Source organism: Pelmatolapia mariae, linkage group LG3_W (genome assembly GCF_036321145.2).
Source record: "Pelmatolapia mariae isolate MD_Pm_ZW linkage group LG3_W, Pm_UMD_F_2, whole genome shotgun sequence".
NCBI classification, from domain to species: Eukaryota; Metazoa; Chordata; class Actinopteri; order Cichliformes; family Cichlidae; genus Pelmatolapia; species Pelmatolapia mariae.
In genome coordinates, this window is record NC_086229.1 from 59,822,556 (window position 1) to 59,838,923 (window position 16,368).

The following is a 16,368-nucleotide window of genomic DNA, read 5'->3' on the forward strand; positions in this document are numbered from 1 at the left end:
AAAGGATTTTTCCATTGGATTCTTTTGGCGACTGGATCAGAATTTTGATATAGTTTACATTTGAGTGCAGTGACTGGAGAGATTGGGATTATGAACAACAGGAATAAGGAGGGAAACAAGAGTTTGGAGAGGAACGGATGTAAGGAAAGAAAAGAAGGAAAGAAGGATGAGATGAAAGAGGAGGCAACGTGAGGGATGTGAGCAGCACCAGGAAGATCAAAGGGAAAGAATGAGGAGGGAAGTGAGGGGACCGATCTGTACAAATATTTGATTCAGAAGCATGGTGTTGTAGGTGTGTGACTGCATATACCTGTATGGTATGTCCAGGCTCCAGTGTGAAAGAGCCGTACTCTCTGAAGATGGCAAGAGGGCTAGCCAGGATGGCACTCAGCACCCATGTCAATGCTATCACTGTAAAACACACATCCTTACGCATCCTGGTCTCCAGGTGGTACACGATACACCTGAAATGCAAATTGGTGCATACCAAATATTTATATAAACTTGAAATGTTCACATGAGGCGCACTTTATAGTTTCGTTTTTAACAGGTCAGGACACAGAAAACCACTGATATTATATCAGTTTCCTGATTTTTAGATTGCATTAGTTATTACCAGGAAGTTTTGTCACACTTTACTCAGAAAATCTTAATTTTCAGGGGGAACATTTGTAGCTATTTTTACAAGTTTTCAAAATCTGACAGTAACCTTCTGCATTCAAAAGTTGATCAATTCTCACAATATCCCCAACACAGCAGCCCCAAACGACGACAGAGTCTCCACTGTGTTTTACAGATGGCTGTAGACACTGACTGCTGCTCCTGACCTCCTCTGTTTTATAAAGATGATGATTTGAACCAAAAGCTTCAAATTCAGAATCATCACTCCATGAGACCTGTTGCCAGTAATTTTCAGTCATTTTTTTCTGTAATTTGGCATACCTCAGCTTTGTTCTTTCCCTTTTTCCCTTCCTTACAATAAACAAACAGTAGATGGATCAGCTGAAAGGCCAAATGGATCTCTCAGGCCTTTCGTCAGGTCTTTGGTGGATTTTCCCCATTTCTGAATTAATCAGTACATTTACACAAACCTTTCATGGATTGAATGACCATGAAAAGAGGCCACAATAAATTGATTAGAAATATAAAAGATGGATTTAATCTCACCATAATGTCACCCATTAGTCAGTAAAGTCTCATTTTGAAGATGGCCAAAGTGCAAGACCCAAGATAGAAAATTATGCAGCGACACTGCTCAGATAGAACGACGTCATCATATAGCAATAAACACTTTTTGTGTGGTTGACATTACCTTAGAGCAGCGTTCCCCAACCCCCGGGCCATGGACCGGTACAGGTCCTTGCGTCGTTTGGTACCGGGCCACGAGAGTTGAGGCTCGGGTGTGAAATTTATGGTTTTCAGGGTTTTTATCGTTATGTTTTTGATCGTTTTTATCGTTAACTCGGTTTCCCTAGGTCTTTTCCCGTGTGTTAAAAATATATATATTTTTTGGTACCGGTTCTATTTTGTTGTATTTATCCGCGACAACTTAAAAACCGGTCCGTGAAAATATTGTCGGACATAAACCGGTCCGTGGCGCAACAGAGGTTGGGGACCGCTGCCTTAGAGGAAACTTAAAATGAAACCCCACAAAAGTAAGCATATATGTGAGTTTCGAAGTCATGCTGACTGTAATGTACAATCTGCGTAAACAAAGATGACAAAAAAAATTCTCAGCAGGCTCATCTAGCAAGTAGCTAAAACACGCAACACCAACCCTAAACTGGTTGCGTTGTTTGTGCAGTTTTTTTGTAGGCCAAGATCAAGTCCTTCTTTACAGCCAGAATCAATGCTGCAAATCTTTCCGTTTGTGGTCAAATCAGCAACACTCATGAACATAAAAAACACCCAACAAGCCAGCAGTGAAGGCCACTCACCAATTAATGTAGGCTGCATTGCCAAAAACTCATATTTCCAACTGTGTTTGTTTTGCTGGTTACAACTGAGGCTCCTTTCTAATCTACTGAATATGGAAGTCAATAAGAAACTCTTAACACTTAAGAAAACACTTAAGGATAAAAAAAATGAAACTCATTACTCTGACTCTCAAGTTTCTTGATCAAGCCTCCAGTGAGTACAGTGGTTTCACATACTCAGCACAAGTCTAGTGGGTCTCTGTGGTGTTTTTGGCAGCCATCTGTTTATTGCTGCCCAGATTAAATTAAAAAAAAATTCTGGTAAAACTTCTTTTAGCTTTTCCCTGCTGATAGAGAAAACAAAAACAGGGTGTAACATGAAATCATTATGGATGAAGTTTACAGCTGAGGCATCCTGACACTGAGGTTTTGTTTGGGCTTTGTGCTTTGGCACATTCAGCATGAAACATAATGATGAAAGTTACATTAAAGTCACAGCTTTAATTTGCGTAGGTAGAAGAAAGAACTCTGTGTGCACATCAAATTTAATTAAGTTTAATTAAATACTGCTGAAGCACAGAGCATGAACTCAGAAATTTCTCTTTGAACAATACTACATTAATTTACATGGTGAGTTAGTTTTAACTAAAGAAGGACGCCAGACACATTTGTACTTTTAGCAAATTTAACACCATTATTCATACAGCCTTTAAATAAAGTTGGTCTAGTTGGTCATCATCCACCACGTAGAGGAAACGTTTTCTTTAACCCTTTAACACTAGAATTACTGAGCCTTTTTTCCCTGGTGCAAGTCCCTACTACTAGATTTACTAGCCTGCGCAGATTTGCGTAAATTCCCCCCGACCTTAACACCTCTTGGCACCCCGCTGAGATTTTCACAGGTCTTCAGCTCCATTGTTCTCCTGCTTTTGTTGTGCAAACACACCCTCCCCCGACCCCTAACCATGAGAGATTCAGGTCTTTCCTTCCCTGCAAGGCTACTTTCCTTCTTACCTGCAGCGTACTGTACACCATGGTAGTTTCTATGTGCAATATTTCTCATATGCAATATTAGTTCTTGTCAATCCTTGTCACTACATTGGATGCCTGGCCATAAACATATATACACAGAGTTGTACATATATTTATATATTTATATAGCCACACCTTATATAATATGCATAAAGTCTAGTTATACACACAGACACATCTATAATATATATATATATATGTGTGTATATATATATATATATATATATATATGTGTATATATATATATATATATATATATATATATATATATATATATATATATATATAGATATAGATATATAGATATAGATAGATAGATAGATAGATATGTGTGTGTGTGTGTATAGATACACCAATATTTTTGAATACTCGTGTCCATATATATGTTTCCAGATTGTTTGTATAGTGCACTTTCTATACCGTGCTCTGTCCACTTTTTTGCAATGACAATGCAGATTTTCCACTTGTGGGACAAATAAATGCAGATTTGCTGTGTGTGTGTGTGTGTGTGTGTGTGTGTGCGCAACATTGGCATTTGTTTACTCAGATCCAAGGCAGGCCAAACCTCTGTGTTACAACCTACATACAAAAGAAACACATTCACAATATATGGGTACACAAGTCTGTTTTATTTCGAAGTGTTTCAAACTTTACAGCGTTTTCAGACCCAGTGTCCATCATTCCTGCATTTGGTACAGGTGAACTTCTGACATGTTGCACAGGTAAACCTGCTGCGATTCCTGTTGCAGCTCTCTTGCACCTGGCACTGCGTTGTCTTTACAGTCCCCGGCACAGCAGCTGCAGCAGCTTCAGCAGCCTGCCTCTGTGCTAATATTTCCTTGTGCTGCATGAATCGGCAACGAAGTTGCTGAGCTAGAAGACTCAGAAACAATCTTCTTTTGCCTGTCCACCCTGTACATGCCTTGTACAAAATGTAGGCATTCACCGCCGCCAGGTCCAGCATATTGTAGAAAACCGCTACTGGCCACCTGCGTGTTGCTGATCTTACAGAATACATCCGTGCCAACACATCTACACCACACTGTAAAAGCAGAGAGAGAGAGTCATGAGTATATGTTTTTTTCTATAGGCCTGTATAGCACACATCAGAAAACATTGTAGCACTGGTGTAAAATTGTACACACATTCACATACCTCCATGTGGTTATAGTCTGTTATCGTGTTGGGTTTCCTCTTTCTGCCGTCACCGATCGTCACGTCTTGGTGCATGGAACTTAGAACACACACAGTCTTGTTTTTTTTAGGTGCATAAATTGTCAAGGAGACACTGTCACTTCTAAGCACTGAAGTGGAGAATACCTCTCGCTTTGCAGTATCTTTTGCAAGTTGAGGAAGTTCACGCCGGACTTTATTCACCGTGCCCAGTAACGTTGTTTTGCGCTGCAGCAGTCTGTGCGACAGTGACAGTGAAGTAAAGAAATTGTCCGTTGTGACATTTCTCCCATCATCCAAAAACGGCTCCATCAGTTTCATGACCACGTTCTCTGCCAGCCTCTCTCCCTTCTGACGACTGGGGTCCTTTCCCAAGTAAGGAGATGCACTGCAGACATATTTGGTGTCCAAATCCGTGGCCATCCAGAACTTGATCCCAAATTTGTCTGGCTTGGTTGCAATATACTGTGTGAATGGACAACGAACCTTGGTAGGGAACAGCTGTTCCCTACCAAGGTTCGTAGGGAAGCTGGCAACAACGGTCGTGCATTCAGTATAGTTGTGACTTCCGCAAGAAATGTGGTCAAAATCTCATGAGTAAGTTGAAGCATTTCTACCAGGCATTTCTGAAAGTTGTAACACAGAGGTTTGGCCTGCCTTGGATCTGAGCAACTCTGAGTGTGCAAATGCAAATGTGCCAGGCCTCAAGGATAATGGGTGGTTTGCACCACAAAAGCTGGAGGAGAAACGAGCTGACGACCTGTGAAAATCTCAGCAGGGGTGCTTAACACCTCGGGACTTGCACCAGAAAATAAAAAAGCCAGTAATTCTAGGGGGTGTTGGGTTTAGGGAAGTTACGCAAATTTGCGCAGGATAGTAAACCTAGTGTTAAGACCTACCATAGAACCAAGTCCGCCAGAGTTATCTTTATATTTTTACATGCTGTAGTGCCATTTTTGGGAGCATTTCAAGTTGCTATACATCAATACAACCATTATAGCCCAAATCATCATTCAAGATGGCGCCGCGGATGGCAGCCTCGGTACTGCGCTCTCTCGCACTTTTCTTGTTTTTGTTTATTTTCTGCGCTTTTGGTCACTCAGACCACATCACTTTCTCCAGAGATGAACTGCTAAACATCAGGCAGTCGTCTCACTATAGTTCTTATCCATTTTTCACAAACCCGGAAAGTTTTTTGGAGATTTTAGTTGGAGGCGCAGCAGCTCTCTGTGGCTCCTGGAGGAGACGCAGACGGGGGACCCGCGCTGGTGCACTGGTGAAACTACGTCGGCGAGGATTCCGCACGGCACTCCCCTCCATTCACCTCGCGAATCTCCGCTCTCTTCCAAACAAAGTCGACGAATTACTGCTCTTAAACCGGACTAACAAGGACTTTGCACGCTCTGCTGCCCTCTGCTTCACTGAAACCTGGCTCAGTGAGCGTGTCCCAGACGCTGTCTTAAATCTGCCGGGCTTCCAACTTCACCGGGCGGACCGCGAAACGGAGCTCTCAGGGAAAACAAAGGGTGGTGGAGTCTGCTTCTACATTAATGAAGGTTGGTGTACTGATGTCACAGTGTTACAGAAACACTGCAGCCCACACTTGGAAAGTCTTTTCATCAATTGTAAACCGTTTTATTCACCGCGGGAGTTTTCTTCCTTCATGCTGGTCGGAGTTTACATCCCTCCTCAGGCCAACGCGAACAACGCACTGTGCGAGCTGGCTGACCAGATCACCACCCTGGAGAGGAAATTCCCGGACTCCTTTACAATTATCCTTGGGGATTTTAACAGAGCAAACCTCAACCACGAACTCCCTAAATACAGACAGCATATAGACTGCCCCACCAGGGACAACATCATACTGGATCACTGCTACACCACTCTAAAAGATGCCTATCGCTCTGTGCCCCGGGCAGCTTTGGGACATTCTGATCACTGCATGGTCCATCTTATTCCAGTTTATAGGCAAAAACTCAAACGTGCCAAACCTGTAGTCAAAACTGTGAAGAAGTGGACTAACGCAGCAAAGCAGGAACTACAGGACTGTTTTGACTGCACTGATTGGACTGTTTTTGAAGCTGCATCTGATAACCTGGATGAGCTCACGGACACTGTGACATCATACATCAGTTTTTGTGAAGACGTGTGTGTGCCAACAAAGACCTTTTGCACATACAACAACAATAAACCATGGTTCACTCCTAAACTCCAAAATCTTCGTAAGGCCAAGGAGGACGCCTACAGAAGTGGTGACAGGGCCCTGTACAAGCAGGCCAGGAACACACTGACCAAGGAGATCAAAGCAGCTAAAAGGGTCTACTCTCAGAAGCTGGAAGAACGGCTCTCAGCCAACGACCCTGCGTCAGTGTGGAGGGGCCTGCAGGAAATCACCAGCTACAGACGCCCCCCACCCACTGTTGAAGCAAACAAAGACCTGGCCAACGAGCTAAATACATTCTACTGCAGGTTTGAGACGGACAGACTCCCACGCCTCATCCTCCCCTCCCCAGAGACACTGCTTCAGACAATGACCCCCAACACACCTTCCACTTCTCCCCCCTTCACCCTCCCCCTCCCCAATCCAGTCTCAACGACAACCCCCACCCTCCCCAATCCAGACCCAACGACCACCACCACCCTTCCCATTTCAGACTCAACGACCGCCACCACCCTCTCCAATCCAGACTCAACGACCTCCATCACACCTCCCACCCCCCTTTCCTCCTCCCTGGAACTCAGAATACACACTGAGGATGTGAGCCGACTATTTCAGAAACAGAAGCCCAGGAAAGCCCCCGGACCAGACGGTGTTTCACCCTCCTGCCTCAAGACCTGTGCTGAACAGCTGGCTCCCATCTTCACTCACATCTTCAACAGATCCCTGGAGCTGTGTGAAGTTCCATCCTGCTTCAAACGCTCCACCATCATCCCTGTTCCCAAGAAACCTACCATCACAGGACTGAATGACTACAGACCTGTCGCCTTGACGTCTGTGGTCATGAAATCCTTCGAACGACTGGTGTTAGCCCATCTGAAGGACATTACAGGCCACCAGCTGGACCCTCTGCAGTTTGCCTACCGGGCAAACAGGTCGGTGGATGATGCAGTGAATATGGGGCTGCATTACATCCTGCAACACCTCGACCGCCCGGGAACTTATGCCAGGATCCTGTTTGTGGACTTTAGTTCGGCTTTTAACACCATCGTGCCTGAACTTCTCTCTTCCAAACTCTCCCAGCTCAGCGTGTCTCCAGCTACCTGTCAGTGGATCACCAGCTTCCTGACAGACAGAAAGCAACAAGTGAGGCTGGGGGAGATCACCTCTGAAACTCGGTCCCTCAGTACTGGTGCCCCTCAAGGATGTGTCCTCTCACCACTACTGTTCTCCCTCTACACTAATGACTGCACCTCCAAGAACTCGGCTGTTAAACTCCTAAAGTTTGCAGATGACACCACCGTCATTGGCCTCATTCAGGATGGTGATGAGTCTGCATACCGGCAGGAAGTTGAGCGGCTGGTACTCTGGTGCAGTCAGCACAATCTGGAGCTGAACACTCTTAAAACTGTAGAGATGACAGTGGACTTCAGGAGACACCCCCCAACTCTGCCCCCCCTCATCATATCAGACAGCCCTGTGTCGACTGTGGAGATCTTCAAGTTCCTGGGTACCACCATCTCCCAGGACCTGAAGTGGGAGACCAACATCAACTCCATCCTCAAAAAGACCCAGCAGAGGATGTACTTCCTGAGACAACTGGGGAAGTACAGTCTTCCACAGGAGCTGCTGATCCAGTTCTACACTGCAGTCATTGAGTCTGTCCTGTGCTCCTCCATCACAGTCTGGTATGGTGCAGCCACTAAACAGGACAGGAGCAGACTGCAGCGGACTGTACGGGCAGCAGAAAGGATCATCGGTGCCCCCCTGCCCTCCATCCAGGATCTGTACCTCTCAAGAACCAGGAAACGGGCAGGGAAAATCGTCACAGACCCCTCACACCCTGGACACAGACTTTTTGACCTGCTGCCCTCTGGCAGACGGTACAGAAGCCTGCAAACCAAGACCACCCGACATAGGAACACTTTCTTTCCCCTCGCCATCTCCCTCCTAAACAGTTGACCTGTCACACTGCTTCCCACTGCCAGACTGCAACTGCACCTTATGTACATTCTGTAGTATTCATTCCACCTCATTTCATTTCTGTATTTTATGTACATAAGTTTAGTTATTTATAGTTGGTTCACACAGCTTTGTGTATGTATGTGTATGCATGCGTAATGTACATATAGGTGTGTGTGTGTGTGTGTGTGTGTGTGTGTGTGTGTGTGTGTGTGTGTGTGTGTGTGTTTTTACATTGCTGTGCTTGAGAGCCACCATCTACCGGAACCAAATTCCTTGTATTTGTCTGCACATATACTTGGCCAATAAACACGATTCTGATTCTGATTCTGATTCTGATTCTGATTTTAATAATATGTATGCATTAAGTCTATAATAACTACATAAATTGCAACAAAGTGCAATAAACTACAAAAAATTAAAAATTGTTTTTGGGTTGGTTTTTTTTTACATATATTTCTAGTTAGAGAAATTTAAGAGGTTTGTCCCTCAAAACTGTAAATACAAAAAACTTGCACAAAACAGTTTCTAACAACAGGAAATTTATTTTGAGTGTCTTCATAGTTTTATTTTTGAGATACACCAATTTTTATATACTGCTGGAAAAATGAAAATAAATATTATAATGCAAATTTGCAAAAAAACAGCATTTGCATCAAAATAAACTATTTCCAGCAGTGCAATTTGAGTTCTAAGCATCCCAGAAACTATTCAGAAAAGCATGAAGTCAAACATGACTTTTAAAAACACCAGTATAGACTTATAAGGTCCCGAATGTAAAAAAAAACAAACAAAAAAACTACATTTTCCGCAAAAATGACGTCACTTCCGGTTTCGGCCAGGTAAGGGTGGACACGCGATAGTTCGCGCTGACGTCTATTCCAACGTAGGAAGTGTTATGAACGGCTGATCGGATCGGCAAAGCGTGTTTCTGGAATATTATGTTTTTGTTGCTGCAAGTGCTTTTTATGCAGTTTTTGCAAAGCTATATGTGGAAGGAAACTGTGACCTAGGACAAGCTGATGGCATAAAATGTAAGTACTCCTCCGGTTTCATGTGCAAAAAAATTATTGTGCTAGCTTACATGGTTCCGGATCTACAGGGATTTAAAAATAGTTACGCAAAACGGAGTGTACCCGCTCCGACCGGTTTTAAAGGGTTAAGGTAGCTATTTCCTGACATATGTATACATATTGTTACTGGGGTGGAGGCTCATAGTCAAAGTTTGAAATAATGAGGTCAGAGTATGTACAAGTACTCCCTTATATGGTCATCTTAAGCGCACAAGGGGGCAGCCAATCACAGGTAACCTGGCTTTAAGCAAACTAGTCTTGTTTCGTACAGAAGATGAACTGAGGAGCTGCTAAGAGCTGCCAGGCCAAGTGTTTGACAAATCATGGAAAGCTACTCTTGCAGCTTGAATCGTTGCTAACAGGACCATAGGGCTGTAGCAGTAGAGCAAAGTTTTAAAGCAATATCATATTCAAATCAGAAGAGTGGAACTAAAGTGCATCAAACAAGTCTGTAGACCGACTAAATGAGGTTGATTTGACTCTCTTGATGTTTTCTCAAAGAAAAACAAAAAAACAAAAAACAAAAAAACAAAGAGCACAGATGCTTGGATCTTGAAAAGTGATCTTTTGTAAATTTGTTTGTCAGGAGCCATCTGCCCAAAAAACAAATAAGCAAATAAAAATCTGCTTTAAATGCAGAGGAGAGATTCGTTCGTCTGTTTGCAATCTTTGGACAGGTGGTGGAGAGAAAATAAGCATAATTGCCTGTAGCCTGTAGATACTGACGACAGCCACAGGAACATCCTAACATGTGTATATATACACCACCACGTATTGCAAGATTGGTGCCACAGTTGCCCTTAATTAACAAGTGTTGGCCATTACCAAAAATAAATAAATCTATATTATTTCTATTTATAAATAGTTTTTAGATGTCTGTAATGGTTTATCCACCAGTGCATGCAAGCAGCATTTCAGTGCTTAACCCTTTACAGCCAATGATTTCATGGTTCAGGCTTTACAGAGTTAAAAGCCAGTCTGCAGGCTCATAGAGGTTAAAATGAATAATCTGTTGTTCATTCTAAAGTCACTGCATCACTGCACTTCACACCTACACTCCAACTGCCAAAACAGCAGGCAACCAAAGTCTAATTGTGCCGTTAGCGGTGCAGTGGCGGCATGACAGAGTCAGAGAATCTTCACTGTAATCCTCTTTTCTCAGGGCCAGGTGTATTAAGGTGGAAATGGATTTTAGATTTGTCATTAATATGACGTCAGCTCACAGCGAGAAGGTGAAAATCTGCAGGGGAGCACAAACTGATTGCATTTTCACAAATGATCTGAGAAACGTCATGGAGAAAACAGGATAGATGTGAAAATGTGAAGTTAATTGATTACGATGGCCATCAGAGCATGGTAATCTAGCTATATCCTTTACCTGAGAATAAGGGGCAGTCAGCGTGCAATAATAATCTCCAGCTACATACATCTGTATATATAGATTATTGGTGGGGTCATTTCATTTCCACCCCATTCACTTCTGAACGTTACCTCCAAATGAGGTGTATCTCGCTGTGGATGTTATATAACTTTTCATTCACTGGGATGATACTACACTCTGTTTCAACCATTTGAAATGTAGTTCAGAGTGATTAAAAACAACAGCCTAAGATTTTCTAATTGGCAGTAAACCCAAAGTGCAACTAGAGCTGATGACAATGTTATTAATTTTGAGGATACTTAGTCATAAAGTACATTGATGTTCTTTGTTAAGTTTGACAAGTTTTATCTCTGTTCGCAGTATTTTATAAGGATTTAAATTCTTTTTGTGCTTGAAAACATTTGTTTGCAAAAGTTTCCAAATTTCTCCTCTGCAAGTATTGCAAAGAACCTTTTGACAAACATATCAAAGCAACAAAGGAGCTGCTTTTGTCGAGCTGTGGATGAACTTCAACTCTTTGTTCTGTGCTGCAGCCTTGGTGAGTTCTGCGTAGGATTACATGAACCAGTTCTCATTGTTCAGGGTCTCGTTGGAGTGACCCTCCAGTTCACAGCAGATCTCCGCAAGAAAACAAAGACCGCCTTCGCAGCTGCAGTCCAGGACGGTGGAGTTGGAGTTCATCTGAACATGCGAAGCAGCTGAAGAAAACTGGATTTCCAAGATAAGGCAGTAATCTGGACAATGGGGAAAACAGGAACACGGTGCCATTCTAATACATGAAAAAAAAAGAAATGGCTCAAATGAGCCATCAGACCTACCTACTTGTGTGGAGGTGGATCTACTGACTAACCAGTACCAGTACTATGAATACCTATGGACTTTATGGATACCTACTGTACTGTAGGTATCCATAAAGTCAAACGAGGCTTTTCTAAGTATACATTGAAAATCTGTATACAAAGTAGCAAAAAAACCTCTCTTTGACTTCTTCTTTTTGTTTGATGGACTTGTGTGTTTCCAACATTATGCACTGTCATCAATTGTCCACAGATACCCAAACCACACATGATAGTGATATAAACACAATTAAAATCCAATGTGCCCGTCTCTGGTTATGAAGCAGGTGAAACAGGCAGCTCACCAGAAAGATCATGAACACAGATTACATGTTCTTTAAGTGTCACCCACCTGTGGCGGTCCAGGGCGATGACGTTGAGCGTCACAGTGGAGACATGCACGGTGAGCCCCTGGGCGTAGGGCAGCAGGAAGCAAAGGGTGCTACCGAATTTCCACTCACCCTGCAGGGTGTAGACCAGGGTGAAGGGGAGGCACAGAGTGTTGACCAATAGGTCGGCTGGAGATAGACAGGAAGAAACATATTTGGCTTTACATTCCTCATTTAAAACTGTAAAAGTTCTCATGAATACATAACAGATAACTTCCACTAAACTAAGCAACTTATGTTGCTGTCCGTGTGCCAGGAGGCACTGGAGGCAAAAGTAAAGTAAGTGTGTGCATTTTGCCTTCCTTGGACTTACTCTTGATAAAGTTGGATAGTTTAGCATGCTTTTTCCCCAACTTAAGGCACCAAATGCTATTTTTGGATCCAGCACCTTTCAGTGTCTTAAGCTGTGGAATTTCATTGGGCATTGTCTGTTGGGCATATGGAGTCTTTTTTTCATTATCGCTATCACAGGGCATTGCTATACAGGTAAAAACGTTTCTTTTGACCGAATACTCACCCTAAAAATTTAATCCAGTGTTACCAGTAAAGTCATAAAGGCACAAATATAGTATGATTACTTCCCTTACTACCTTTGTCATTTTATTTTTGTGTTTTTATGTATATGAAGAAGAACATTGCTTTCCTCTTTTGTCTGGTTCTCATCACAAACACATTAAATTCCTTCTATTTCTGAGGTTAATTTTCTCTGAATTTGCTGCAGAAATTCTACACCACCCACTAAACTCTCTCCCTTTGTATCTTCTCCACCATCATAGATAATTAACCAGGCATCCAGCCATGACTGCCTCAGCTGTTTTTTGGAGTTTTTTTGTAGTGTTTAAAGAAGACACACTTCCCCAGCAACAAGAGGGCAAAGGATAGATGAAAAGAAAAGGGAAAAAATACATGAGCTAGAGCATGCACCCACGATGATATATAAAAGAAAATTCCCCACTCGCCCCTGCGGATGGTCTATCCTTCAAGCTCGGGTCCTCTACCAGATGCCGGGGAGCTTGAGGGTCCTGCGCAGTATCTTAGCTGTTCCTAGGACTGCGCTCTTCTGGACAGAGACCTCCAATGTTGTTCCCGGGATCTGCTGGAGCCACTCACCTAGCTTGGGAGTCACCGCACCTAGTGCTCTGACTACCACTGGGACCACTGTTACCATCAACCTCCACATCTTCTCAAGCTCTTCTCTGAGCCCTCGGTATTTCTCGAGCTTTTCATGTTCCTTCTTCCTGATGTTGCTGTCATTTGGAACCGCTACATCTATCACTACGGCTGTTTTCTTCTATGAGCTGTTGTCCTGACTCGCCCTTGCCATAGCATGTGTGTTGTACCTCGTCAATCTCTAGCTGTGAGAGCAGTCCCTTCTTCTGAATGTTTGAACACTGAGCTAATAATTGTTTCGCCATCAATGTGGATGTTGGCTCTTGAAGATTCCATAGGTCCCTCATCCTATTCATGTAACACCTTTCGTTATTTGCGTAGTAGTATTCCAACAACGCCCTGTTTTCGTCTCTTGCCCACCGATGGCTTCTTGTTCCAGTAACCCATTTCTCATCAGGGTGCCCTGGTTCCTCAACACCTGACCCGGACCTTGTTGATCAAGGCTTCATATTTATCTCTCTCTCGCTCATGTCTGCGGTAGGCTTGCTTAGCATGGGGGATCTAGCCTTTAGGACCCTTACTGGATACAGATGCCCCAGGCGGGAATCGAATCGAATTGCGACTCCCGCTCCGAAGGTGCGCAGTCTTTGACCTAACACATTTCGAAAAAGGTTCAGGCCAAGGTTTTGCATTTCGTGCCTGCTTTCTTCTCATTAGCAATTTGCTAGAAAACACCATGAATACCAATGAAAATACTTCAATTAATAAAATCTTCTTTTAAAGAGTGTTTAGTTGCCGGATAGAATTTAAGTTATTTTACTGCTTTGGGAATATTAACTGAAGAGTCTAGACTGAATTGGCATGTCAAAGGGTCAAAGTCTGCCCATGGCTTTACAAAGTCTAAGAGGTGCAGTGAAGACATAAAATACTATTTTTTAATAAATGCCCCTTTATTCCTTTTTGTGATGATTCAAGTCTTATTACACAGGAGTGACAATGTTTGGAAAGCTGAAACTGTCTCTAGAGCTAGACAAACTGAAGTATTAAGACAAAAAATGCATATTAATTATTATTGTTTTCAAATGATTTTTTAAATTTACTGTTTTACAAAACAACAACAACAAAAAAAAAAACACATGAACACCTGGGATATGTTGGCTTTCACGTTGGTTTATGGTTTCAGCTTTTTCCAAGTGTTTCATCTGTCCTGTTCTTGTCCACGTTCTCAAAATGTAGTCATTATCCCCAATACAGAAAAAATAAATTGAAGGGTTGTTGTTTAATGCAGTGGTTTCATTTGTGACCCTGACTATACACAATACTTTTGTAACACTGAGATCAGCTTTCTTATTTTTTTTTTTCACTCAAACACAGTGCAGGCAGGAAATTTAAAACATCGGCTCATTCCATTAAAGATGCCACAATTTTTCAGTGTTACAGTTGATGTGAGCCCAACTGTTGCTTATGATAACTAAGTGTCAGATGTATATCACTTATAGATGCTTTGTTTTAATTGTAAATGTATGACTCTCATAACATCCAGTTTGTTACACATAAAGCCCTCTCCCAGTTGATGTAACATTTAGCCAAAAATATTGACTTCAGACTACACCCAACTCAGACAAATGGTTCCACAAGCTTAAAAATGACTAGCAGGTGGAACAACTACATAACTGGGTCCAAAGTGTCATTACAGAAAGAAAGAAAGAAAGAAAGAAAGAAAGAAAGAAAGAAAGATAGAAAAAGAAAAAAGTAAGGAACTTTGATTGTGTAGTTTACTTTACACCTCCATCACTTTGAGTTTTGACTCAAAAAATCATATTGTGCTGTAGCAGTAGTCTCTTTTCAGCTCAGCAACTTTCTGACACCTGCTCCCTGCCTGTGACTCCATATCAGTGCTGGTGTGTGGATTCAAATGTCAAAATGAAAATCTTTGAAAAGAGTTTCTCCTGGTAAATACACCTCTGTTTATGCTCAGTAAAGTAGTTCCCAATTTTCCCCATACCCGAAATTGTCTCCATTGGCTTTTTGGTGCATTCACCATGCTGTGGAGGTGTCTGGTTAGTTTGCTGTTTTTCATGAGAAACAGGCTGTGTGAAAATTTGAAAAGCCCCATTTTTTTTTCATTTTTGTTTGTTTGTTTGTTTGTTTTTGCCTCTCCTGTTCGGTACTTTAGCAATTAGAATTGTTGTCTGAAAGCCAGGATTTATTTATTTGTTTATTTATTATTAAAAAAACAAAGGATGAAAGAAAGAAAAACAGAGGGGAAGGGGAGACAGTAAGACAAGACACTGTCACTTTGAGTTTTACATATGTGTGCTAAAGGAAGTACAGACAGGTTAAAACGCAAGAGATTTCTTAGTTTACTGGTAAATTGTGGAACACTCAAAGACTTTAAAAGTGTTGATGGAAAATTAGGTAATGAGCTAATTTTAATTCCCAGACTTTTATTTTCTGGCATGCCCTCATTCAAAAGAAAGTAAACATGCAGATGCCCACAGCTTTTCAATTTCAATTTCTATCATCAAAATGTTGATAGGTGAATTTCAGAGGAATACATATCAGCAAAACAGCATCAGTAGTTTATTTTTTTTTTTTGCTTTGGGTTTGTTTGTTTCACCTGCAAATATGGAAAATTGGTCCCTATATTTACTCTGCTTGTCCAAACCCCATGTGTAGAGGTCCTATGCTCCAAACATACCCTGACATCTCTCACGATTTTGTCAACAATAAAGTCTCCAAAACCTGGTTTGATTATTTCCTTTGGTTTCTAAACAGGTTTGTGAATATTTATTCTGCAGCTAATTAAACTGTAGAAGTATGATATATGTATGATGCCTGTGTGTTTTAATTTGATGCTAAAGGTTATTTTTAAAAACATTTTTGTGCGTTTTACCTGACGTATCTTTGCCTCTCATTTCTCCCTCCTGGTCTCTCTTTACGGTTCGAATCTACCACATTTTTTCTGCACTGATGGCACCAAAAGCAGGTCATATCTATTAAACAACGTTCAAGTTTTTTCAGACTAATTAAAGGAAAAAAGGCAGCCGCAGTAAAAACTCTGCTGCTAATTCCTGTCCGATCTTGTGTTTTTCTTGCCTACTGTTGTTATATAACCACTTTGTGATATAATCGTCTTTTTTCCTCTTTTATCCTCGATGTTCCTTTATAATTGAATTTTTACATGTCATCAATGAGAGCAGATAAGGCTGTGGGAGCACTGAGCTTTTCAGGATTGGTTGAGTCATGTGAGGATACACGCAGAGACAAAGCGACTTGTGAGCATCTGAGCCGCCGTCCCTGAAACACCAGACATGGAGAGACGCCATCTGCCAGGA

General features: G+C 42.0%; 1 protein-coding gene across 1 annotated transcript in view; it reads right to left on the minus strand.

Annotated features, from left to right (window-relative positions):
- npy2rl (neuropeptide Y receptor Y2, like) overlaps positions 1-16,368 on the minus strand; it is a 79,187-nt gene that overhangs the window by 4,600 nt on the left and 58,219 nt on the right. The window contains exons 4-5 of the mRNA XM_063469708.1: positions 11,884-12,049; positions 311-464 (exon numbers count right to left, since the gene is read on the minus strand). Of these exons, the coding sequence (XP_063325778.1) occupies positions 311-464; positions 11,884-12,049 (320 nt within the window). The remainder of the gene's footprint in view (positions 1-310; positions 465-11,883; positions 12,050-16,368) is intronic.